The sequence below is a fragment of the Solanum verrucosum genome, unplaced genomic scaffold, assembly GCF_900185275.1.
Source record: "Solanum verrucosum unplaced genomic scaffold, falcon-dt-bn FXZP01000252.1, whole genome shotgun sequence".
In the NCBI taxonomy this organism is placed as follows: domain Eukaryota; kingdom Viridiplantae; phylum Streptophyta; class Magnoliopsida; order Solanales; family Solanaceae; genus Solanum; species Solanum verrucosum.
In genome coordinates this window covers 3,006,337-3,034,014 of record NW_026019988.1, presented here as the reverse complement: position 1 = coordinate 3,034,014, position 27,678 = coordinate 3,006,337, and the positions used below count along the sequence as shown (strand labels likewise).

At 32.5% G+C, this 27,678-nt stretch overlaps 2 protein-coding genes across 2 annotated transcripts; both read left to right on the top strand.

The window, feature by feature from the left end:
* The first annotated feature begins 16,737 nt into the window (after positions 1–16,737).
* Positions 16,738–17,642, top strand: LOC125818819 (uncharacterized). Its single transcript, XM_049498336.1, has one exon. It carries the CDS (start codon positions 16,748–16,750, stop codon positions 17,639–17,641), a length of 894 nt encoding a protein of 297 aa, XP_049354293.1. The 5' UTR covers positions 16,738–16,747; the 3' UTR covers position 17,642.
* Positions 17,643–23,708: 6,066 nt separating this feature from the next.
* On the top strand, positions 23,709–24,548 carry LOC125818872 (ethylene-response factor C3-like). Its single transcript, XM_049498385.1, has one exon. It carries the CDS (start codon positions 23,709–23,711, stop codon positions 24,546–24,548), a length of 840 nt encoding a protein of 279 aa, XP_049354342.1.
* The last annotated feature ends 3,130 nt before the right edge of the window (positions 24,549–27,678 follow it).

Sequence of the window (27,678 nt, the reverse complement as noted above, 5' to 3'; positions counted from 1 at the left end):
CCAATTTTCTTTAAAATAACTAGCCAAATAGTTAATTATCGGATAATCGTGTGTTAGCGGACATTTCGGGTGCTTTTAAATCCTTCCCAAAATGTTAATGTGAACCCCGAACCCTTTAATATATTCAATTGATTTATGTTTTAATCTTTTGAAAAAATTAGTTTTCTTAATTTTTCTTTTAAAAATTAAGTGACGACTCTTAAAAAACAACGTCGTTTTTATTCTTTTTTAAATAAAACAAGCATTAACTCCTATTTTTAAAATTATTTGGTTATTATATATAATTTTATTTGTTGAATCAGACACATACAAAGCACGTATACTAAATTAGTAATTTAAAAATTCTCTACACTATATGAGCTATGGCTATAGAAATAACTTGTTCTTGAATCATTCCCTTATTTTTAAAAAAAAATATATTTCACATGAAAAATCAAATTCTGACCAACAAAATAAAAGAGATAGCTAACCAACTGATTAAGTTACTAAAACCCTCCTAATTTTTTTTGTTTACTAACCCCACTATGCTAAAAGCAACCATATTTCTTCATATATAATAAAGAATAGAACTAGCTTTTAAGTCCCACATATTCTAATTCTAAAATCCATATTTTTTTCTATCAAGAAATGCAATCTTCATCTCCACATAAGAAAACCATCACCAAATATTGTTGTTCCAATTCATGATAAATATAATAATAATAATATTTCCCTTCTTGATAAGTATGAGATTGAAAGAATCTTAAAGGAGTTAAATCACTACATAGAAACTAGTAGTGCAAGTCAAAAAATTGGTCATGATGTGCAAATTATGAGGATTAAGAAATCAAAAGGGTGGCTATGGTTTAAATATGGCATGATGATGTGTAAATCAAGGCATGATGTTGTGGTGGGGAGTAGTAGATTTTTCGGCAATCCGCGATCGCCGGAGAAACATGCTCCGGCAGGCAATGGCGGTGACAATCGCTTTTCATACGTTGATTAAAGTCATGATACATATAGCTTTTATTGTTGAGTTAGATCCAAAACTATTTCGTGTCAACTAGCCAGTCAATAGTGCCTGTAGTTCAGATTATGTGTAAGAAGAAAAAAAATGTATATGTAATATAAGAAACATTTAATTTTTGTGTTGGTATATGACTATATACGAAGTTTAAGAAAAATAATAAAGACTTTTGAAATTTGTGTTTTCAAATATGTTATAGAATTATAATTATTTTGTGACAATAAAAACTTAGATTAAAATGAAAAGGTCCAAATTATTTAAAAGTAAGACTATTTTTTAAAATATACTAATACATATGATAGAATGTCACATGAGGTAGATTGAGTGTTGGGTTTTAAAAGGTGTGAATGGAAAATGAAGAGTTGCGACTTTTGTGAAGAGTTGTGACTTTGATGAAAAGTTGCGACTATTATGAAGAGTTGTGACTTTATCAAAAGTTGCGACTTTCATGAAAAGTTGTGACTTTTATGAAAGGTGGTGAACTTTCCGAAAGATTGTGACTTTTCAAAGGTTTGTGACCTTTCCGGTAATGCACAATAAGAACCTTTTCACACTACCCTCTATTTTCTATAAATTGAGGAATTTCCTCTCATTTTAATAGAACCAATTTTTCTGGACTTCTTTTTCTACTACTAAATCTAGTATTCTAAGTGTACTTTACTGTCGTTGAGTGGTTCGCTGACTCCAGCGTTTTGGGTATCAATACACTGGTGATTGAGATCATTCTATCCTGGGAGGACATATTCCAAATCAAACCTCGGATACTAGAGAGGAATAATTTCCTTAAGGGAACACTGTGCATTCAGTGGGCTTGATCTTCTTTCTATTTTTCCAAATTCTGTTCTTCAAAACACTGTGCATTCAGTGGGCATTATCTTCTTTCTGTTTTTACAAATTCTGTTCTTCAAAGATTTGTTCTAAGTATCTTAGGAATACAAGATGAATAACAATCTTAAGAAAATTATTATACTGTTGGTATTTCTTGTATTCTACTGATTGAGAGAAACAAATCATGAAAGTAGAAGATTAATGCATTACTTCTCCAGAATTCGGTGCTTTGTTTAGCAAGGTCGATGTGAGAATGTACAAAAAAAATTGGTGCTATTCCGGTTAAAGATTACACCAGGTAACCTTCTTATTATTTATCTAAGGAGGAAAATAGTTTCTAAGAGTTAACAATTTTGATTTTTTATCATGTGTATCTTTAGAAAAAGATCTGCAAACCATTTGTTGTGGAATGAATTTTGCTTGGCAAATACTGTTGCCTTTAAAATTCTTTAGTTTGCAAAATGAGAGATGCATATTTTTGTTTGATAAAATAGTATGTCAAAATGTTATAGTTGGAAGACTATTTGAAAAGAAAAACATTTCTATGTGATAAAGAATATGTTTAATTATGTTTGGAGAAGAAAAAAACTTTTGTAGTTTTGTACTCTATGTGAAATTTGATTGTGTCTGATTTTTGTAGACTAAAAACTTTTGTAGTTTCTACTCTGGATAAATCAGACTATGCAATTGGTTTAAAAAATATGAAAACTTCACATAATAAGTCAATATTGTACTTTTGACTTTCTATAAACTTCACTGTTATATAGAAACAAATTATACAAAAAAATTTATTTTTATTGTTGTTGACACCCAATTTCGACCCTCCCCGATAATAACTAATTTTCTGAGCTTCTTAATTTTCAAACGATTTAGAATAATTAGATTTATAAAATTCAAATAGTTTCAAGATTAGTTTAAATAATTTCAATCTATTTTTATAGTATTTCGAATAATGAATATGTTTTATATAATTATGTATATGATTAGTATATTTTATAATTATTTGAAAATCATCTCGAAAAGATTTTGTTTTTAATTAAATATTTTGGTTAATTAGTTGAGTTATATAACAGTTTATATTTTAAATTATTTAGTTTATGTTTGAGTTAACTATTTTATTTCGTTAAGATTAGGAAGCTCGTTGGTTAATTATATTAATTTGTCTTTACTTATTTGTTAGTCGAGTTTGCTAAGTAATTTCAATTTGGCTATATTCACAACTCAATGGACACACTCTCAACTCTTCCGGCCCACCGGTTCCATTAATTTCCTCACATTCTTAGCCAAAACCCATTATTTTAATTCCACTAAACAAACCCAAAACACAATACATACACCAATATAAAATTCCAACAACCCACTAATATTCCCAGCCCAATTAATTCCCAGCCGACCGAGGCATACAATAATACATACAATTCCAAACAAACAGCAAACCCATGTACCAGACCCCACCCCTGTACCGATGTCTTCTTCTCCACAGACCTCTACCCAGCAATTTCCCGGACCAGCGTTGCAAATCGAAACCCATAAATCGTCAAGCGGTCCAGCAGCGACCAACCCAGACCCGAGTGCAGCAAGCAGCCAACGCCCCTCTCAGTTCGTACCAACTGACAGCAGGACAGAGGCACGCGTTTTCTCCCTTTTCCTCTTTCGGAATGGGGCGAAAATTACAAGAAAAGGTGTCTTTCCTTAATTGTGAAAGATTTTTTGAAATTTGAATTTGGAATGGTCCCCTTTCTATTCGGATTTTTTCATCCGTTTTCCCCTATCTCGAACCCTTGTTTCTTCTATATATTCTTGGATTATTCATTTGTAAAGGGAGGATTTTTTTTTGGAGACAAGAAATTTTTGAGAGCAAAGAGTTACTCTAGCGAAAAAATAAATAAGCAAAAAAGGGAATCCTCGTAATCTGGTTTTGGTGGTGGAGTCTTCTGGTGGCTAGCTCGTTTTGCCTTGTTCGCCGCCCATAAGAAGGTAAAAACCTCTCCTTTTACTTCTGCCCGTTTGCCCTCTGATTATTTTGCATTTCCTCTGTTTATGCGTTTAGCCGAGAGCTAAATCTGGAATTATGGTTATCTTTCGTGTACTCTTTAAATGTGTAAGTTTGTGCTATTTAGCGGTCATTTGTGTACTGCGGGGTTCATTTGTGAAGCATCTTGAATATTGACACTTTATTTTTATTTTATTTTTGTTTTACTTACTTGTTAACCGAGTTAATCTTAATATGTCCTATTATGGTAGTATGCTCCAATTTTTATACGTAGCGTTTTCCACAGCTCGTCTCCCTGCGGTTAGTTTGGTTAAGTGAAGATGTTATAGTTTTGAGTGGGTCTCCAAGGGCTTACATACCAAGAGATATCTTTGTATTTGTTATATATTCGTATTGAGTGATTTTGCATATCGGTTTGCGGTTGAAACTTTCTTTAATAGAGCTTTAGTTATTATAAGACTTTCGTTACTTCGGTTTTGTATAGCTGCTTGGTTCATATCGTGGGTTGTGTGCCTTCCTCGAAGAGGTGTTCCCTTTAGCATAAAATATTTCTAGATGTCTCTCTGTTCAACTGACCCTTTAACAAATATGTACATTTGGAAAGGACCGATTAATTTTTCTCAAATATGTTATTAATCATGATCACTTGTATTTGTTTATTTAAATATCACTGCACGCAAGTTGTGGCTGGTCCCTTTTATCTATGGTAGTGGTTTAGCTTGGTTTATTCATTTATTTGTTCACCTCTTCCGTCAAAAGTTCGATGATTTGTTTAACTTTAACGAATTTTCTAATTTGATTATTATTTAAGAATGAAGTTCACTATAGTTTACATGCATAATTTTTGGTTATTTGAAAGCATGATGGATTTTTTTTTATTGGTTACGTGTACTGTTGTTAGTCACCATTTTAATTTATTGATTTGAATAATCAGTGTGCTTTTCTAATCACTCCTTTAAGCTGGGTGCTTCATATAATGTCTCTGAATATAAATTATTGCTTTAATTATTAGCATCTTTCTTTAGCATGTCTGTTTATTTAATAAGTTGAAATGCATTTATGTGCTATGGGTTTTGAGTGTCAAATAGTAGCTTAGACGGTCTCTATTCTAGCATGACTTGAATTTAGTACCTTTGGGGGTTTGTATCCTCTTGTTCAAGCCCATGTTGTTTAAAGTTCAATCGAGTTATTCACTTTGTATTGGCTTAGGGGTTGTTATGATTCGCCTTAGATATGTTGTTGCTTTATTATCATCTGGTACTAATCTTTATTATCGTTTTGTTACATGTAAAATCCGTCCAAGTCCTCACGGACTGTATCTTTGCATTTCCTAGGGGGCCATGGAGGCCCCCAAAATTCTTGTACCGAGTCAGATCCCCCGAAAATTTGGCAAACAGGGTTCGGAGCAGATATACAAGATCGTATACATTAGTATACATCTAGTGTATACGAAAGAGGGAAAATGGGCCTAAAGTCCCCAAATTTCGAAAATTGTATCTTGTTATTTTGGGTCTATGCCCTTGTCATTATATTTTGTTATTACTTTGTTATTAGTCTTCTCATTTTATCTTATGTTAAGTCTTGGGTTGCCATTTTGGCCAAGTTGAATGTTTAACTCTTTTAACATTCTAAGTTATATTATTAAGCTATTTGAGTAAGTTCAAGTGATCTTTGTAATCATGCTTAGAATCTTCTGCTGAGTTAAGTAAGTCAGGCCAAGGGTTCGCTTGAGGCCAACAATGGTCTTCAAGTGCCAGTCCCCCCAGGGTGTAAGCTCGAAGTGTGATAAATTTGGTGTCAGAGCACAGAGTTCAAAAGTCCTAGGGAGTCTATGAAGTTGTGTCTGTAGAGTCCTGGTTATCGGTGTGAAGCGCACCACATCTATAATTAGGAGGCTGTAACATTTAGGAATTACTTCACTTCTTTTACACTCATTTCGTGCGTTAGAATTTGATCTCTAAAAAGTTTCCTTCTAATTCGTGCTTGTACGTGTTTTCAGATAATCATGCCTCCACAAAGAGTTGTCAGAGGTTGTCCTGCTAGGCATAATGTTGAGGAGCAAGAGTTGCCAAATGCACCTGAAGTGCAACCTCAAGAAGAAGTCACTAATGTTGAGTTCAGAGAGGCTATAAGGATGCTCAGTCAAGTTGTGACCAACCAAGCTGGGCAGCAGAGAGGAGCTCGACAAGAAGAGGCTGACATTTCAAGGATTCGTGAGTTCTTGAGGATGAATCCTCCAAGTTTCACTAGTTCAAACACTACAGATGATCCAGAGAACTTCATTGAAGAACTGAAAAAGGTGTGTTCGATGTGATGCATGTTACTGTGAGAGTTTATCTAGCTGCGTATCAGATGAAAAATGTTGCTAGGACTTGGTTTAATTAGTGGAAACGAGGTAGAGCTGAGGATGCACCACCTGCGAGTTGGGCATGTTTTGAAGAGGCTTTCTTGGGGCGTTTCTTTCCCCAAGAACTAAAAGAGGCCAAGGTACGTGAGTTCCTCACACTTAAGCAGGATTCTCTAAGTGTTCATGAATATGGGTTGAAGTTCACCCAACTATCCCGTTATGCTCCGTAGATGGTTAAGAACATGATGAGTAGAATGAGCTTGTTTGTTGCTAGGTTGGGCCGTCTATCAAGCAAAGAGGGTAGGGCAACAATGTTGATAGGTGACATGGACATATAAAAATTGATGGTTTATGTCCAGCAGGTTGAGGAAGAGAAGCTGAGAGATAGGGAAGAGTTCAAAAATAAGAAAGTGAAGACAGATAATGAGTTTGGGCAGCAGAAAGGTAGTGTGAATCATCCGTCCTTTCAGAAGCAAAAGGGGTCTGCACCATCATCTGCTAGTACACCTGCACCCAGAAACATAGGTGAGTATAATGGCCAGAATTCGCAGAACTTCAGAACTAGACCAACACAGTCTCAAGGTAGTGTGGCACAAAGAGGTAATTGGGCTCTTGTATGTGGTAGGTGTGGTAGACACCACTCAGGTAAGTTCGTGATGGCCAGACAAGTTGTTTCAAGTGTGGGCAAGAGGGACACTTCTTGAAAGAGTGTCATAAGAATAAGCAAGGTAGTGGAAATCCGGGCAATAGAGCCCATCTTCATCAGTTGCTCCACCAGACAGGGCTGCACCTAGAGGAGCTACTTTCGGTACTGGCAGAGGGGCAAACTGCCTCTATGTGATCACGAGTCGCCAAGGGCAAGAAAACTCTCCAGATATTGTCACTAGTATGATCAAAGTCTTTACTTTCGATGCTTATGATTTGTTAGATCCAGGAGCAAGTTTATCTTTTGTAGCCCCTTATGTTGCAAATAAGTTTGAAGTTATTCTTGAGAAACTTTGTGAACCCTTCTGTGTTTCTACACTTGTTGGAGAGTCTATTCTAGCTGAACGAGTTTATCGTGATTGTGTCATTTCTATCAATCACAAAGACACCATGGCTGATTTATTTAAATTAGACATGGTAGATTTTGATGTCATTCTAGGTATGGACTGGCTTCATGCCTGTTATGCATCGATAGATTGTAGAACTCAAGTTGTCAAGTTTTAGATTCCTAATGAGCCAGTCATAGAGTGGAGTAGTAGTTCAGCAGTGCCTAAGGGTCGTTTTATTTCGTACCTTAAGGCGAGAAAGTTAGTTTCGAAGGGTTGTGTCTATCACTTAGTCCGAGTTAATGACTCAAATGTTGAGGTACCTCCTATTCAATCAGTTCCTATAGTAAAAGAGTTTCCAAAAGTCTTTCCTGATGACCTACCCGGAGTCCCTCCTGAGAGAGAAATAGACTTCGGCATAGACCTCATTCCAGATACTCGTCTTATCTCTATTCCGCCATACAGAATGGCACCAGTAGTGTTGAAAGAGCAGTTAAAGGGTCTTTTAGATAAGGGCTTTATTCGACCAAATGTCTCACCTTGGGGCGCTCCGATCTTATTTGTGAGGAAGAATGATGGTTCCCTTAAGATGTGTATAGATTACCGTCAGTTAAATAAGATTACCATTATGAACAAGTATCCTCTTCCAAGGATTGATGATCTTTTTTATCAGCTTCAAGGTGCTTCCTGTTTCTCGAAAATCGACCTCAGATCAGGTTACCATCAGTTAAAGTAAGGGAATGTGATATTCCAAAGACAGCTTTCAGAACCAAATATATTCATTATGAGTTTTTGGTCATGTCATCTGGTTTGACCAATGCACCAGCAACGTTCATGGATCTTATGAATAGAGTCTTCAAACCTTATTTAGATATGTTTGTCATCATCTTCATTGAAAATGCCCAATTCGGATTTTGAAGGGTAGTTTGGTCTTTTCCTTACCCAATTAATTAAATCCATTTTGAATAAAATAGTTGGGGTCAAAACTGAGTTAGTTCAGTTTGCACTTTTGAGAAATAGAGTTAGGGCTTTTGGAGAAAGAATGCAAGAGAAAGGAGAAGAGGAAAAGCAAGATTCGCCAAGAACAATTGATTTCGGTTGCGGATTTCACCAAGGAATTGACCCCACTAGGTATGTGAGATCACATAGCGTAGAGTTAGTTCACCCACGTGCCAATCATGTTTAATTCAACATATTTTCGTCCTAAAAAGATTGAGAATTTGATGTTCTTGATTGATCTTCTTGAATTGATTTCGTTCTTGAATATGAGTTAGGATTTAGGAGTTTCTTGATGACTAAGTGTTGTTTCCTTGAGTTGTTTGGGTTGGATTTTGTGTATATGATTTGGGTACATGAATCTAAAGTGAATTTGGAGAAAGAATCAGATTAAAACAATTTAGGATTAATAAAATGAGTTGAAAAACTCGTCAGACGCACCTGGGGAGGGCCAGGCGCGTTGCGCCCTCATAGCGCCAGGAGGCTGGGGTGGTGCGCCTGCAGTGCGCCCAAAACAATCCCCAGTAAGTTGGGGTTTGGCGCGGCGCGCCAGCGACACACCCGGATCGGTATTTTTCACCAATTTTTTATCGTTTAGCCTATTTAAGTTATTCTAAAGTGTCCTAACACTTTCCATTGATTCTTACTACTCAAAAGGACTTCTGAACACCTAGAAATCATCCAGAAACATTAATCATAGCCTTGAATCCATAAATTCAAATTCAAGGAAAATTAAGATCCAAGTCTAAGAAGTTCTTCGAGTCTTTTCAAGAAGTCTTTTGCAAATGCTTTTAACTTTGTTTTAAGGCTTAAGTTCAAGTTAAGCAAAGAGTAAATATTTGAAGTTTCATTCTTCAAAGAAGTATATGGGAACTAAGTATTCCTTTCAGAATTCTTTCAAGCCTATATCTTGTTTTAGCATTCCAACTCGCATACTCGTACATTCAATGTACTGATGTCAGTTGACCTGCATCTTATTATGATGCAGACGCAGGTAACCAGGATCAGCATCCAGCACCTCGTTGATCCAGCTTGAGCACTCAAAGTCTGTGGTGAGCCTCCTTGCATTCGGAGGACTCATTTATTTGCTTTCTAGTTTACTTCATTAGGATGTTGTGGGGTTTGTCCCAACAACCATCTCAGTTGTTTTAGAGGCTTCATAGACAATCAGTTATTAGTTCTTTAGTCTTCTCATTTTATCTTATGTTAAGTCTTGGGTTGCCATTTTGGCCAAGTTGAATGTTTAACTCTTTTAACATTCTAAGTTATATTATTAAGCTATTTGAGTAAGTTCATGTGATCTTTGTAATCATGCTTAGAGTCTTCCGCTGAGTTAAGTAAGTCAGGCCAAGGGTTCGCTTGGGGACAACAATGGTCTTCAAGTGCCAGTCCCGCCCAGGGTGTAAGCTCGAGGAGTGACAATATTTCACATACACAAAATTGGCAAACATCTAGCAAAGAATATATAACTTCATATTCAAATAATTAATAGCATATCACATGCTTACCATTTAAACTCTTTTAATTTTTGAATTGTTCAATTTTGAAATTTTTTATTTTTGTTATATTCGGTTTCTTATAGTCATTTATATATATATTTCAAAATGAAAAAAAATTAAAATTCTTTTGGAGGGTCAGCTATAAATTTTTCTTTTTAAAAAAATCTCAATTTCAGATTCTACTTATACAAGTGAAGCTTTTATCAAAATTTAATTATGTATTGAAATAATTTCATTAACAATTAAATTGTGCAACTTAAATTTTTCTTCAACTGCTTAATTTTGTTCTACCCATAAAAAGATTGAGATTTTAAATGCACCATCATTATTCATTATTGTAGAAGCCATCACTATTCATTAAAGTACCACCCACCATAACATTATCCTGACATCTCAATGATTTTTTTTGGCCAAAGTCATCTCCGGCCCCTCAAAGTTGTTCTCATTATTCATTTAGACACCTCAACTACACCTAGTACCTATTGAACACCTCTACCACCCCAGATTTGAACCGTCTAAGCATTTTTTGCCTACATGGCAAATCGTTTGTGATTCACGTAAATGGGGCGCGTGAATTATTTTTTCTCCCATTTTTTACCCTGCATTTAAGACATCCAACGTTAAAATTTTAACTTGGATATAAAATCCCCAATTCTTCTTCCCCCAAATCCATTTTAAAGCCCTAAATCCCCAATTCTCTCTTCTTTCTCAAAATATCCAACGTTTCTCTCTTCTAAATCAAGCCATTTTTGTTTATCAAATGTCGCAAAGTTTAGTGAATATCGAGAAAGTCGATGTATGTAAGTGTGGTTATTATTGTCGACTGAAAACTTCGAGGACTCCATTGAACCCAGGTCGTCGATTTTTTGGATGCAAAGCATCAAAGGTTTGTAATTATTCGAACAAAAACTATTGTTATTGTATTATTTGAAAAATCAACATTTTTGTATATTTATTACTGTTATGTGGTTTGTAGGAAAATGGTGGATGTGGCTATTTTAGATGGATTGATATGTCACTTGAAAATGTTGATGAATCATCCTTAATGAATAGATTCATAGATGGTCAAAATCCGATTGATCGACTAAAGAGAAAAGTGAAAGAGCTTGAAGAAGAAAGGGATTCTTTGAAATTTCAATTGAATGAAAATGAAGAGAAGATAATGGTATTGAACAAGAAGCTCAAGGAAGTTAAACTCCAAAGGGATTGGGAAAATGTCAAATTTAACCGAGTTGTGATTGTTTTTCTTTGTCTGCTAACTATAAAATAGTTCTTTAATATTCTGTAGTTCATAGTAGTTCAAGATTGTAGTACTTAATTGTTTAGTTTTGCAGTAGTTAGGAGGCTATTCTAGATCAATTAGTGTTGTACTTAATTGTTTAGTTTTGCAGTAGTTAGGAGGCTATTCTAGATCAATTAGTGTTGTACTTAATTGGTCTGTTAAGTTCATATTTTGTATCAAATTGGAAGTTTGAATGTGAATTGATTAGTGTCGAATTGATCAGTGTCTCTTTTGTAACTTTCAGTATGAATTGATCAATGTCTCTTTTGTAACTTGCCTCTGTTTTCTAACTTGCCCTGTGTTCTAAAATTAGTTCTGGAATCGACTACTCTTATTAACAAAAACACAAATGCATTGAGAGGTAGTGTAGTTGTTGTTCAAAAACTGAGCTAATAACATAAATGCATGGCTGAAAAATACATAACACAAAGTCATGGTTGAAAAATACATAACACAAATGCATTGAGAGGTAATAAAAAACCATTGTCTTGCATAGTTCAAAAATACATAGTCTTGCTAACACAAAGGCTTGGTTCAAAAATACATTACACGAGTGTTCAACATGGGCCAAAATCATAACAACTTTCCAAATGAACTACTTTTAGTTTTTCCTGTTTGCTTTCATTTATAGCAACTGTGAGGTGCCGACTGCATCTTTTCCCTTCCATTTTAGGCCACGAGGTTTAAAGCCAATGTCTATATTGGTTGGTGAAGCACTCTTCAATTTTGTTGGCCCATGTAGAATCTTCTCACTTAATGTACCAGGCTGTAATATAATAAAGAAAGTGTAAGATAAGGTAAGGTAAGATCATAATATGGCTATCAGAATATACACCAAAACAGAGTAAACATATTAAGTGAACATACATTAAATACTTGGGCTCCAGTTGTAGGATCAGAGTAAACACCAAAACCAGTTGCAGGCCTTCTGTTTCCTCCAGTAGCAGCAGCAAATGAGGCTGAACTGTATGGTCTCTTGTGACCTGATAAAGGTGGCAGTTGACTAAAAGCACTATCTCTTTCAGTAACAAATGGGGTCCCTCTTGCATTAGCTTTTTTTCTTCCCAATCCTCTTTTAATCCCAACTTGAACCCTATTTTGAGGAGGTCTTGGCACAGATGTTGTGTCAGCACAAACAAAACTTGGTTGACTTGATTGTGTAGTTGCATATGTGGTTCTAAAAGTAGAATGTGATGGACCTCCCATTGTAGACTATATAACATAAATAAGGATATATGAATAACTTGTAGAATAATCAGAAAATGCAAATGAATTATTAAATTTAATCTTACTGATGTTTGTGTAGTTGCATGTGTGGTTCTGAAAGTAGAATGTGATGGTCCTCCCATTGTAGACTATATAGCATAAATAAGGTTATATGAATAACTTGTAGAATAATCAGAAAATGCAAATGAATTATTAAATCTAATCTTACTGTTGTTTGAGTAGTTCTTGGCATAGCAGTGGTATCAGCACAAACAGAACTTTGTTGAGAATAACTTTGTTGGCTTGAATTTCCCTGACTTGTAGGTTGAGAAGTGCTCCCCCTCCCATATTATGTCACCACAAAATAATATATATGATTATAATATATATAAACTTTAAGCAATTTACAAATATGAATATGAAGTATTACTTACTCTTGCTCACACAACTTTGTTATGACCAGTTTTCTTGCATAGGGAACATGTCATCTTTACTCCTTTTCTTGAAAGTTTCCCCTATTTTTTTGGCTTATCCTTACTATTTCTTCTCTTCTTTCCAGGTTTGCCTGACATTTTTCTTGGTTTTGAAGGCTCTATTGATGGATTTGTAGTTTCAGGCCACATCATCATATTGGGAATAGGTTAGATGAAATGGCTGTAAGCCTTGAGAAATGTTTCCTTCTTATACCAGTGCTCTACATGTTGATCAGGATCTTGATTCAAGTAATAACAAGCACAAATAGCATGAGGGCAAGGAATACCTCTCAAAATCCACAACCTACAGTCACAATACTTCTTCTCCAAGTCAACAACAAATGAATATTCCCCCTCACTAATCTCAAAACCATTCAACCCATTCCATTGAACATTACAGTTATTTGAATACTCCTTGTTTCTTTCTAGTATTGCCCTTGCCATAGGTGCAATGTCTGATATCCATGTTTCAGCAAATTTGATCATGTCTATATGTCTGTTCATCATTTTATGCCTAATATCCTCTAACATAGTAATAATTGATTTATGTCTAGCAGCTAAGATCCAGGAATTGAAAGTCTCACACATGTTATTTTCTATAACATCACATTTGGAGTGAGTTTGGAAAAAAGCCCTAGACCAATTTCTGGGATCATAATGTAGCAAGTCCTCTGTTATTTCCTTCTTACCTAGCTTGGACATTGCATGAACTTCTTCTCCAAACTTGACTTCAAAGGAGGCCTTGGAGCATCTCTAAAATTGTTTCCTTCTTTCTTCTCCTTTCCAGTTCACATGCCAATTACTCCATATATGTCTAACACACATCCTTTTCTCAGCATTTGATAACAACTCTAACAAGACAGGAATAAGTCCCTAACAAAAAATATGTACAGAATAAGTAATTGAAGTAATAAAGATCAAATTAAAACTAAAATATAAGAAATTGTGTTATCAATACCTTTTGCATATCTGACATTATAGCCAAACCTACACCAGTTCCCAAGTTTAGATCAACAATTAAATATCTTATGAACCAGCTCCAACTATGTTTTGTTTATGTATCAACAACTGCCCAGGCAATGAGATACATTTGATTGTTCCCATTCTTTCCAACAGCAACTAATAGCTCACCCTTACAAGTTCCCTTGAAAAAACAACCATCAAATCCAATTATATTCCTACACCCCTCCAACCATCCTTGATTAAATGCATGAAAGCACACATAAAAATACACTAAAAGGTTATTTCCTGGTTCAGTTTCCTTATCAATCTTTGCCCAACAAGAGTTTTAAGGATTGGTTTGGTTGATCATATCTGCATAGTCACATAATCTGGCAAATTCCACATTTCAATCACCCATGTCTTCCTTCATAATCCTCTGTTTAGCCCTGTAACAAAGAGTATTACCAACATAAAGACCCAATGTCTTTCTAACCAAATCTTGAATTTCCCAAATCTTTATGTATGGTTGAGATACAATTTTATCCTTAAATTTTCTAGCAATTAACTTTGAATTACACAACTTGTTCATGTTTAATGGAATACACTTGTGAACAGGATGATAGTTCTTCATAATGAAATCACCTGAGTCCCTGTCAATGGAAGCATATAACAACCACTTACAGTTAGCATTTTTGCACTTCACCCTCACTCTATGTTTTTCATTAGGTCTTAACTTTATCTGCCTCTTGTACTCTACAGCATAATCTGCCACTGCTTTCCTGAACTGATTTGCACCCTCAAAGGCCATTCCAAGCTCAAATATTGAAACTTCACAATCTTCATCATACCTAACTTTTTTGCTTCTCCTTCTAGCAGGTATATCTACTCCCCTAACAACATCCACATCTAGTTGTTCATCACTATCATCACTCCAACAGTCAGAGCTATCAATATAATCCTCATCTTCACTTAATTTCCCTGCATGTTTGTCAGTTTTATTTTTCCCAATATCCTCAAAGCCTCTATCTATATCACCAGCCTCTCCAACTCGTATTTCTTCAAATTCAGTAGCTTTTTTTCTTTGTTTTTTGTTTCTTCTTTCTTGTCTAAAAGCTCTCAACTCCTCATCAATATCTGAACCATCTTATGAAGGTATATCTAGATCTGAATCACTACTCAAGAAATCAGATTCACCTTCTCCACCCAAGTTATCATCCACACCCTCTCCACCCAGGTTATCATCCACACCCTCTTCACCAGTGTTAACATCAACACCCTTACCACCAAGGTCAACAACCTCACCTTCTCCACTTAGGTCAACAACCTCACCTTCTCCACCTAAGTTAACAGCCTCACCCTCTTCACCAAGGTCAACATCAACACCTTCACCACCAACATTAGTTAGATAGCCTCTAGGTCCCTCAGTGTCAAGTAAGGGTTCATCTAATACATGACAGACAAATACTTCAAAAGTGTCCTCATGTTTTAAGTCTTTAATTAGGTGTAGGAGATGTTGGTCAGTTATAATTAGGACCCATTTTTTATTCAATAAATCCGTCACATAAAAGCCTCCAACAGTTTCATACCCCAATTCTTTAGTATAATACAATAGTTCCAAAATGGAAAAGTGGTCCTTAATAATATACCTGAGTGTAGACACACAGTTTCCAACATAGGTAGGGACATGTATCTCGGATAAGATTCCACCATGGTAAATCTTTGTAAATATAATCTCCTTCATGGTCAATTGTTAGCCCTACAAAATATCAAACAAACCCTAGCTTAAGATAACAGAATATACTCATATAACCCATACAACAATTAAAAAACAAAGCTTTAAAGCATAATTTCTGGGTAATAGTAAAGAGGGGACAAAATATTCGCAAAAATCACAAACCCTATATTTTTACAAAACCCTACCTTTTTGGAATTCATTTAACAAAGCATGTAAAAATCATTAACAATCCTAACTTCCACAAGGATATCTTCAAGATCGTAACACGAACAAGACAAATCCAACTTCAATCTGGAGGAAATCGCGAAGATGGAGAGCTTCGATTTGGAAGAAATCGCGAAGAGAAAGAGAGAGAAGTGTTATGTCAAAGTTAATGATTTAGGAATCTTCCCCAATTAAGACATATATAAATACACATCGGATACACGTGGTAGTTGTTAAATGGTCATTATAACACGTCGGATATACGTGGGGAGCTTAAATACAGGCGCCACACAGTTATGAAATGTGATAAAAAAAAATGCTTATACGGTTCAAATCTGGGGTGGTAGAGGTGTTCAATAGGTACTAGGTGTAGTTGAGGTGTCTAAATGAATAATGAGGACAACTTTGAGGGGCCGGAGATGACTTTGGCTATTTTTTTTCCTTCACTTTTCTTTTTTATTATTAGAATGTGTAAATTCTATTATTGTATTATGGTATTATTTGTTTGTTGGGAAAAAAAAGTCATTCAATATTTAAAATATAATAGGATGATATATGATATAATGTGATATGCATGCTGATGATACAAGTAATATGATATGATTATTATTATTTATTTATTTATTTTTGCAATCAAATCTTTGGTCCATAAAATCGGACTTTATTAGTTATTTAATAATTAATTAATTAGATATTTTACAATATTTTAATATAGTGTAAACCTACTAAAATAGTAATTCAACTTTTCAAATTGCAACTTGCCACGAGTTTTATAACCACCCATATAATGACAATATGAAATCGAAATATTTTAAGTTTTTTTCTTAAATTTCGTGCAAACCAAATTACTCAAAATAAATTACAATTTTTTAAAATAAAATTTATATATTTATAAACTACATAAAAAGTACTATAAGTCTCAATAATTGACAATTCAAAATACTTAAAAATATATGAAAAATTTACAGTCAAAGATAGACTTGTTTGAATCTCGAAATTCGAAAAGTGTCACATAAATTGGGAGGGAGTAAAATAGATAGAATATGTACAATGCTAACTTAGGAAGTTATCAAATAATTATTTCAAATCCTAATACATTATGAAGGTAAAAATATAAATACACAGTGCCTTAGGTATCTCTATATATAACCCTCTTGATTTTCCATCATTTCATATTCTCATTACACTAAAACAAACAAACAAAAATGGGCACATTAATAGGCCATGTAGCACCAGGATTTGGTTTCTTTGTTATTGGTATTTGGCATTTGCTTAACCACATAAAATTACATTGTCTCCACCCAAAATCCTACACTTCTTTGTTATGGTTCCCATCTCCAAGAATAAGATATTTAGAGCTTTTTGTGATTATGTTTAGCACCATAGTCTCTATATTAATGGAACTCTTTATTGGTCCATCAAAACATCAACCTCTTGACATTGATGGAACTATACCTTCATATCATCTCCATAACTTTGAACATGCAACTATTTCCCTTAATTTCTTTGTCTATGCAATCTTTTCGATTATATTCGATAAAATCATGGTCCCTTCAACCCTAGTTCAAAATGGACTTACATTATTACTTGCAAGTCTTGCTTTTGGTCAAGAACTCCTTCTATTCCATCTTCATTCTACTGACCATAAAGGTGTTGAAGGACAATACCATTGGCTTCTCCAAATTGTTATTTTTTCGTCTTTCGCCACGACTCTTTTAGGTATTCCTTTTCCTAAAAGTTTCTTGAATAGTTTTGTGAGATCTTATACCATTATGTTTCAAGGAATTTGGTTTATGGTCACGGGTATCATGCTTTGGACTCCACATTTTGTCCCAAAAGATTGCTTTTTGACATGGGAAGAAGGGCGTCAAGTGGTTAGATGTCATAACAAGGAAGCACTTGAAAGAGCAAAGGCATTAGCAAATATTCAATTTAGTTGGTATTTGGTTGGGACTACTGTTTTTACTCTCTCTCTTTATTTGGTTCTTGTCAAGTTTTTTAAAGAAAATGTTGAGTACTTCTCTTTAATAACCAAATTTGAGGATGAGGATTTGGAGGATGTTGAAGTTCAGAAAAAAAGACTTGTCACCAATGGTTAGCAAAAGACTGGGTTTCTTGAAATGGAAAAAGGGTGAATAATTTGAAATATTGGTATGTCTTGTTTCTTGTGTGTGGGGGGTGGGGGGTGGGGGTTAGAAAAATAAAGCTATATATATATATATATTTGGCGTGTTGTATTCACTCATGTAATTATATACATATATATATATATATATATATATATATATAATATTCTGGTTTGGCGTGTTGTATTTACTCATATATATATTTATATATATATTCTGGTTTGGCTTGTTGTATTCACTCATGTAATTAATTGGGATTGATCCCTTCAATATTTGTGTGGTTTGTTTTTTATATGTTTAGAGGACGTATGATACTCGAAAACACAATAAACAACATATGTTAAGAACTACAAGGGTATGAATAGTACTACGACACACACTAACAATTCTAAGCCTTCGCAAGGCAAGACAACCCTCCACCCTTGCTATCCCACTATCCTAATACTCGATCTCCACTGCTTCCTATCTAGAGTCATGTTTCCGGAAACATGAAGATGCGACATGTCTTATCTAATCACCTCTCCCCAATATTTCGTCAACGTACCTCGACCGCTCTGTTTATCCCATACAACCAACCTCTCACACCTTCTCATTGGGGTGTCAATGCACCTCCTCCACACATGCCCAAATCATCTCAATCTCACTTCCCTTGTCTTGCCCGCTACATAGGCCACTCTCACCATCTCCTGATAACCTCATTCCTAATCTTATCGCTCAAAGTACACCCATACATCCATCTCAACGTTTGTACCTCCACAACATGCATCTTTTGAACATGTTATTTCTTGACTGGCCAACACTCCACCCCATACAATAAGGATGGTTCTAACCACCACTCTATAAAATAATATAATATGATATTTTAAGAAAATAACAAAATATGAATATAACACAATTCACGTATACTATTGTATTGCACTTTTTCTCAAAAACTATTTTTTTTTTGTTATGAAACCATATATATAATAATAAGTAACATAAAGTAGAGAGAAGATAGTAGACTTCTTACTTCTCCTGAAGGATTAGAGATTGAGGGATTCTTTACCATGAGGAAACCCTTTAATTATAGGAAAAAACTAAATTGACCACAAAGTTAGGTTCCTAACTTTTCTCCAGAGGAACCTACATGATGTACATTCACTATAATATAAATATGTTTATAACACTTCCCCTTGAATGTCTATTTGATATATACATAATTCTAGTGAAGGAAAAAGAGTAATGTTAAAAACATCATGTATTTAACATACTTGTGTGAACCTAGTTTTTTGTTGTTTTTTCTATTAGTATAATTACTATAGAAAATCTTGAATGTAAATAATATTTCTCATTTTCTTTTTAATATTTGTGTTGGACTCCATTTCTCTCTCTTGTATTTCGAGATGGGTCATGGAGGCGCAAACCTCATTTTCCCTCGAGTAAAGTTGAAATGGAAGCTAATATACAGGTTTCTGGAGGTGTTGATACATGATGATATACAACTGATATACATGTGTAAAAGGGGTTGGTAACAAGAGCCCACAGTAGTGAATTTGGCCCAAGAAGGGGCCCAAATTCATCATCTCTTTGCTTTTTTAATTATTTTGATTGTAAATGTTTGATTAATATTAGTTAACTCTTAACTTATTTAATTAGTTTAATCGAACTTTCCAAAAGATGAGCTTTTTTTTATTGGCTTAATTTAAAAAATTCCATTTTCATCAAGTCATGTGTTTTTTTATTTACTTAATTAAATATGTTGACCGAATTTTACTTATCTTTAATTGTTTAATTTTGTTCTAGTTAGAACCCTTTTCTTAAAAAATGAATGATCTAAATTTTTCTTTTACTCAACCATATTCTACTCTCTCTTTTTAAATACTACAATTGTTTCAGGTTAACATTTTCCTCAAATGACCTTTAAAAATGCTTTCTTTACTTAATTATTTTTTCTTAAAAGTTAGTCAAATATTTTAGTTAAATCAACATATAATTGTACTCTTTTAAGTGCTACCATCTTTAAGTAGAACTAAAAATCTCTTCTCCATTTTCTCTAGATTTTTAAAAATTTATCTATTTAGACCTTCTTAAATTAAGTTTTTCATAATTTCTTAAAAATTAAGTGACGATTCTTTTTTAAAGTGTTTTTTAAAAAAAAATTGTATACCTAACATTTCAAAATTAATTTTTCTAAAAGAAGTAAAATCACAACATATCAATATTCAAATTCATTTGCATATCTAAGTGCTTGCGTGTCTAATTTAGACTAGAAAAAATCATTTGTATCTGAATGATTATGATGTCTATAGCTTTTCGAGACTAATCACTATTTAATTCAATTTAATTAGTAATTAAGTACATTTAAAGTCAACAAATTAGTGCCTTCACATAAAGTTTTATAGAATTACAAGTTGATTCTTGCACGTGCTCCACCTCATCTTACCAAATTTTGAATTATAGAGGTGTTAAAAGTAGATTAGGATTTAAACCAATTAAAATTTTACTAGTATCGGATATCGACGTACACGTTAAAGTAACAAAATATCAACTTATTATAGCTAAGTGATTTAATGATGTGAGAACATATAAAATAAGTACTCATAGTTATATGGGAAAAAAATTATATGTAAGAAATAATTTCTTTATGATAGGTGGTAAATTTAAAATAGTTCCTTAACTATAAAGATAGTTTTGGTCCTTAAAAGTTTATTAAAATTGAGTTTTTTGTCTCCCTTAATATTTTATCAATTTTTACCTGTTTGCCTATTAGATTTAACAAAAACTGATATTTACTTGTTGAGTTTCTTATCATTTTTTTCTTTTTAGACTCACGCTAAATTCAACCGGCAATTTTAGTTAAATATTTAGCGAAAACTAAAATTATTTATTTTTGACAAATTCAAAAGATCAAAATTGCTCAAAGAAATATTTGAGAAATTATTTTAAATTTATCCTCCAATATATATAAAGAACCTTCTTTTATTGTTGTTGGATTGCTTTTTCTTTAGCAATTTAAGGCAGAATCTGGTACAACCACTTAAAAACTTCCTATTCTTTCGATGTAGGCCTCTCGAGCCTTATTCCTTTTTTATCACACTCAAAGTTGTTTCAGAATGGGATTAGAATTTGCATCAATCAACTATAATATAACCAATTATGATGTCGATCCTAAATCGTGTAAAAAGAACTCACTTCGGAGGGAGTCAGGGGTATTTAAAAAGGGGAGTTGCAGGTTCTTTCTTTCCTTATAGGAAAGGTCTTGGCTTGGTATGACATTAGAGAAAGTTTGTTATGGTTATGTGGGAGCTTCATGCGGCTTTTTTTATGAATAGTTTTAATCAAAATTTCATCAATTGTAGCTAGTGATTATTCGGATCTGTGAGTGATTATCTTTGGTGAAGTAATTAACCCTTCAGATGCTCTCTTCGTCTATGTCAAATACCCCGGCTGGTTCCGCCAGATAAGGCCAAGAGCTAGTTTAGAGAATCACGAGGTCTTACTTATTCGGAGAGGGGGGAGGGGTGAGGAGGTTGATTCTGAAATGGAATGATTGATACACAAATTAATATCATGCATTTATTGAATTTCTGTATAAATATCTTATGCGACTAATTTTTTGCCGACTAGATAGAGTCTCTCTTCTTATACTTTACTTATATTTTCTTACTTTTAAACTAAAACAAAAAAGGTAGGATGGAGAAGAGTAGAGGTAGACCTATTAATTAATCGTCGAATTTCAAATCGTGTATCATTATCTTTCAGAAATTATTCGATTCATAAAAATAAATTTAACAAAAATAGATCGGAAGTTAGGAAATGATAATCCTAGAACAAACATAGCAGAAAAATTAAAAGTTAATGAGGTTCTTTTTTTGGGTTCTAATTTTCCTAACCTTTTTTTTTCCTATTTGATATTTTGTATTTATATTAGGATTCAATTAAATTTAAATTTGCGTAAGAAAGTTTTACATCTGAAACTCAAATTTTGAGACTTTTAATTAAGAATAAAGAAATACATACTACTAAGGGATATGCATAAATGCCAAAAAATATGGACTTAACCAAATAAATTTGGGTCTTCCGTACTATTTTTCTAAAATTTTGATATTCGATTCGCTTCTCAATTTTAGGGTATCAATTCTTCAATTGAAATTTTCTAACATAAGTTCAAATAATTAAAAATATTGTACACCCGACACTAGTGAGTACTCGACTACTAGCTCGCTGTCTCACTCGATCAAAAGCCAAAATTAAATCGAAAAATCAAACATCCATCACTATATGCCACTCTACTTCAATTCTTATTAGTAATTCTCCTGACTCTTGCAATGAGAATTATGTTTATTGAAAAGGAAAAACACAATAATTTATCCATTATTGATGGACTAGACATATGAAAATGATATATATGCATTTAACGATGGAGAACTAATATGTCAAGTCATTACAAATGCTTTACTTAACACGTAATCAAATTACAATCGGATAAAAAATTCAAAAAAAAATAAAATACTGAAATACACGTCTTATGTTTCCCTTATTTATAATATTTCCTTCTATTTCTAAAAACCTCTAAAATCCCTTATTTCTCTCCTAATTCTAAATTATTTGATAATGTATCCGAGCTAATTTTTAATGTATCCAAGCTACATATTGTGAATCCGGTTTATTTTATAATGTATCCGAGCTAATTTTTATGTATCCGGTTTGTTTTACTTTTTCAGGGATTAGTGTAATTACAAACTAAATAGAAATAGTTTGTAATTTCATATTAAAACTATGTGATTCCTAAAATTTATAAAAAAAAAAAAAAAAAAAAAAACTCTAAGAAACTTTATGTATAGGAGAAAAATCAATTCTGAATCTAAATTTTATAGGTTTTAATTTTAGGAGAGTAATATAAGATGTTAATAATTTAGTTTGAAGTTAATTTTTTTATTTATGTAATAATAATAATTATTTTTATATAAATACAATGTTTAAATCAAAATCATCGTATTCACTTGACCATAGGTAGTCTCTCTTTTTTTTCGTGCAAGGTGGCAGTAGCTTAATTTACTTGCATAGAAAAACACTCTCGATTTGCTTCAAATATCTCCAATAGAATGAAAGAGACATTTTTGTTTTGGCATATTTTTTTAACTAATAAAGCGTAAAAATTTAACAACACTTAATATTTTTGCCAAAATATATTAATATATGTGAAGACATGTATCATATATTAATTAATATAGATATCGATACATAAATTATTAAACCCTACATTCTAGATATTTCATGAGTTTTTTTATCTTAAAATATGAACATTTAAATGTTGCCACTTGGACAATATGTCAATTTAGTACAATCATACACTAAATTCTTGCCAATTAGGTGTATTGCTTCTCCTTGGGTTTACACCTGCCCCCTACTAGCTTTTTTTTAGAATTTAAAATTTAATATATATTGACTATTTAAAAATATTTATCCGATCAGGTTATTTATTACTCCTAGTTACGTGAATTTCTTGATGAACATTAAAAAGTTATAGGTTAAAAAATGATATTAATTCTACAAGAATACTTATACCTAAGTCGAGGGTTTATTGTATTTTTTTCTCTATTTTTATAAAATAAGAATAAAGTTGTATATTCACCAGTCTTTCAAAAATTCCTCGTAAAATTATACAAAATATATTATTGTTATTGTCGACATGTTTGAAGTTAAATCTAAATTTTTATGCTTTTGCAAAAGGATGAATATGACACTTCTTTTATCAAAAATTTCATTATAATTATTGATTCTTTATGAGGAAGACTTGAGGTGTTTTGGATCAAGTCAAGTCAAGATAGGAAGTGGGAAAAGTCTTTGAACAATTTTGAAATTGTCATGTCCACATATAATAATTGTCCATCAATAAATAAGTTCTTACAACAATTAACATATTCGTATGACCTCCCCTTCCTCATCCAATGTACCTTCTATATAAATCTTAGTTATCCAAGAGTTTTTTAGACTCTTGACATCCCAAACACCAACAAAAATGTCATGAAAAATATTTATCCAATTCCTTATAATAGAAATGGATTTTTCATCCCCTAAAATTCAATATCCAAATTTCAATTTCTTCCAAGATCAATCACCATTACCATGGAATGATCAACATTTCTTAGATGAATATATGACTAATTATCCATGGGATGTTGACTCCATCGACCAGAACAACGATCATTATCTACCAAGAAGTTGTTCATTCTCAGAAAATAACTCCTCGAAAGAATGTTATCCATTGAAAGTTGACTACATTGACCAAAACAACGATCATTTTCTATCAAAAAGTTCTTCATTCTCAACCTCGAAAGGAAGTTACACATGGGAAGTTGCCTCCTCCAACCAAAAGGACAATGATCATCAACTACCAAGAAGTTTTTCATACTCAGAAGACACTAATTCCTCTATAGAAAGCAATAATCATCATGACATGGAAGAGGTCACATCTCATCATGATAACAATAACTCCACCAAACTAGAAGAGGAAAAACACTACATAGGAGTTAGAAAGAGGCCATGGGGAAAATATGCAGCAGAAATAAGAGACTCAACAAGAAATGGAATTAGAGTTTGGTTAGGAACATTTAATACTGGCGAAGAAGCTGCTTTAGCGTATGATCAAGCTGCACTTACAATGAGAGGTCCATTGGCACTTTTAAATTTTCCAATGGATAAAGTAAGAGAATCACTTGAAAATATTAAGTATATTTGTGAAGATGGAATTTCACCAGCTGCTGTTTTAAAGGCAACAAATAAAATGAGATGTGTTAAACATAAGAGAAATAGGAAGAAGAGAAAAAGGGAAAATAATGTTTTAGTTTTTGAAGATTTGGGTGCTGAATTGTTAGATGAACTTTTGATGAGTACTTAATTCATCTTACAATAATTCTTCTACTTGTTTGTATATAAAAATTGCTTCTATATATTTTGTTTTCATGTCACTCACTATATGTGTATAGTTATTTGGTCTTCAGAATTCATCGATTCAATTATTCTGGAGCTCATTAAAGAAGAAAATGCTGCCTATCAAAAATTTTGTCCATATTATTTAATATTATTACTATGAACACATGAATTTCCAAAGGATGCATGTTGGAAATGTGCGATTCTCAATGGAATTTCTGTTGGAAAAGCTTTGGATGAGCCAAATTTCATCGGAGATTTTTAGTGTTCGAGATCTTTAGTTAAGAACGAAGGATCATAAATGTTCCATCCTATCTTGATTAACATAAATTATTATTGTTTTTCTTTTGTATACCCATGTGGTATAAGAAACCACTACCCCACTAATTTGAATTTGAGTTGCATTAAGAGAAAAGTGAATTTTATCAAAAATAAAATAAAATTATTCCCTCCATCTCAATTTATGTGGCACTTTTCAGATTTTAAGATTTAAATAAGTCTATCTTCGATCGTAAATTTTTCATATATATTTTTTGAATTGTCAACTATTGTGACTTTTAGTACTTTTTACGTAGTTTATTTTTAAAAAATTGAAGATTCCATACACAAATTTTCGATCAAACTTAAACGATTTGACTCTCAAAAAATGAAAAATGTCATCTAAATTGAGACAAATGAAGTATTATTTTAAGGGACGAATTCGAGACTTCTAAAGGTGAAGAAATCACATCACATCTATGAGATGAAGAGTGAAAGTAAGAAAATACTTTTCTCCTAGGTTGCAATCATGTCTTGTCTCTCCACCCCTCAATATAGTGACCAGTGACCACTTTCATATTTTTCTGGAATTTCATCATTTAATTAGGACTAAATTTCTCGTTTAAAATGTTCTAACTTCTAAGTTAAAATCACATTATACCTTTTAAAAATACTTCTAATTTAAAAATTGATAAAACTAAAAGATTACCAAGAATTAATTCTAAGTTGTGACGTGTTTATTTTTCTATCAAAATAACTCAATATATTTTGGTCTTGTCGAGTTTCCTCCTTTCCAGGCTGTAAAACAGTGACGTGTCCTTTTTTTTCTTGTCTTAATGCTCCCGTGAATATTAAGTTAGTATATTATATTATGATTCATAATATATATAATTTCTAACCGTGTAAAAAAAGTACGCTATCAATACAATCTGATATGTGGTAGCGGAATAGATATCATTTTTATCTAAGTTATTGATTAGTGTTTAATTTAGCATTTTGTTTAAGTACCTTATAATATATCTTATTTTAAATATTTTTAGCCAGTCAACTATAGATATTTCGAATCCTAATTATAATATATTATAGTCGCCTTGATTTATACTCAAGTGTATACCAATGGTTATATTAATTTAAAAAAAAATGTAAATAAATAAATAAAGATTAAGTTATTTTTTTGTTCTGGACTTTGTTGAGTTGTGTCGTAAAAATTTTATACTCTTTTGAGTAGTCGTATGATATTTAGTTGTACTTATTGGTTCAATTAATTCTGATTTTATTGTCCATATCCCATTAAAAAGGAAATCGATTGTAAAAAGAACTCTAAAAAATTAGCTCAAAAGGGAGAATTTTAATTTCTAATATTATATAAGGAGATTATCATTTTTTTTTCCATCTGAGGTGAAACACTTCAACGGCCTATCTCATGATCAAGACTGTGTAAAGCGCAAACAGTTTAACATGAGGATTCAACATCAGAAACAAGAGCTGGGAGGGGTGTTACTGTGATATCATGTAAATTAATAATATTTGACATAATTCTATCCAAAACTAGTTCAAGATCATATAAGGAGACCATCATTTTTTTTCATCTGATTCGGTCCACTCCTCAACATCATTTCTCGCTAATAATTTCTTAATTCTCAAGACTCGAACTTCAGACTTATTATTAAGGGTGGTAAAATTTAATTCATCCAACCATAATCTTTAATAATTTGATTCGTCTGTGCCACTCTCGCGATGGGGCCATAAATTTATTCATTTGTACTATTTTATTTATTTATTTATTTTATGTTCCTTCATTTTCTAAAGCTTGTATCATTGTACTACTTTGACATTTCCATGGTTGGTCCGCGAGTCATGCGTTGGGACGTTTGTACGAATTAATAATTATAATCTTATCAACAATTTTGACCTTAATTTAATACCATTAATTAATATTCTAATTTGATATAAGAGGAAATTAACCAAACTATATACCCACTTTTAGTTTATATGTATTTAATTGATCTTTCTTCAAGAAAAATATTAATAAGTATCATCTACTAGTGCACGCTGCCTATATTTATAAGGCTTTTTTTAAAACAATATGAATGGGTCTTTTATAATGATTGAAGTATTTTTATTTTTATTTTTTTAAAAAGAATCTTTGTAGAGAAAATATATATATACTGAAAATCTTTAGGGTCGTCGTTCAAGAAAAATATTATACTTTTGTGCAGGCAAAATTGAAACAAAAAGAATTAAAAATTTGGCATAATTCTTCTTCTAGTTGGGGTTTACAATTAATTCTTCTAACGCTCCTGTACGTTAGCGTGGTCATAGGGGAATAGAGGACGTGTCACATAGGATGACAAAATTAACTCATAAATATTATGATCCGACTAGCTTGTTTACGATTAATGTGGTTAATAAATTTGACTATTTATTAATTCAACCAGTTTTGATTCAATTCTGCGCATCTAGAAGTTCAACTAATTTGAATCCAACATGTATCTCCATAAAGATTCACAAAAAAGTTTATCAAAAAATATATTGTTTGATATGTTATATAGTCAAGATTAAGAGAAAATTACATTGGTTAGTTTTGTTTGGTAATAAAACAAATTATAAAAAAAAAGTGTATTGTATTCTTTTTTCGTGACTTCAAACTTTTATTTTATTTTATTTGATATTCGTATTGAAATCCTAATTAATTTGGATTGGTGTGACGCCTATTTAAAGGAGAAAGGCTCCTTCTCATATTTATTTCATATTTAAATTCCAAATTTAAAATTTCTATTTAAGAATTTTTAAAAAATAAAAATTATTCATCCCCTATAATTATCAATGGTGAATTTGAA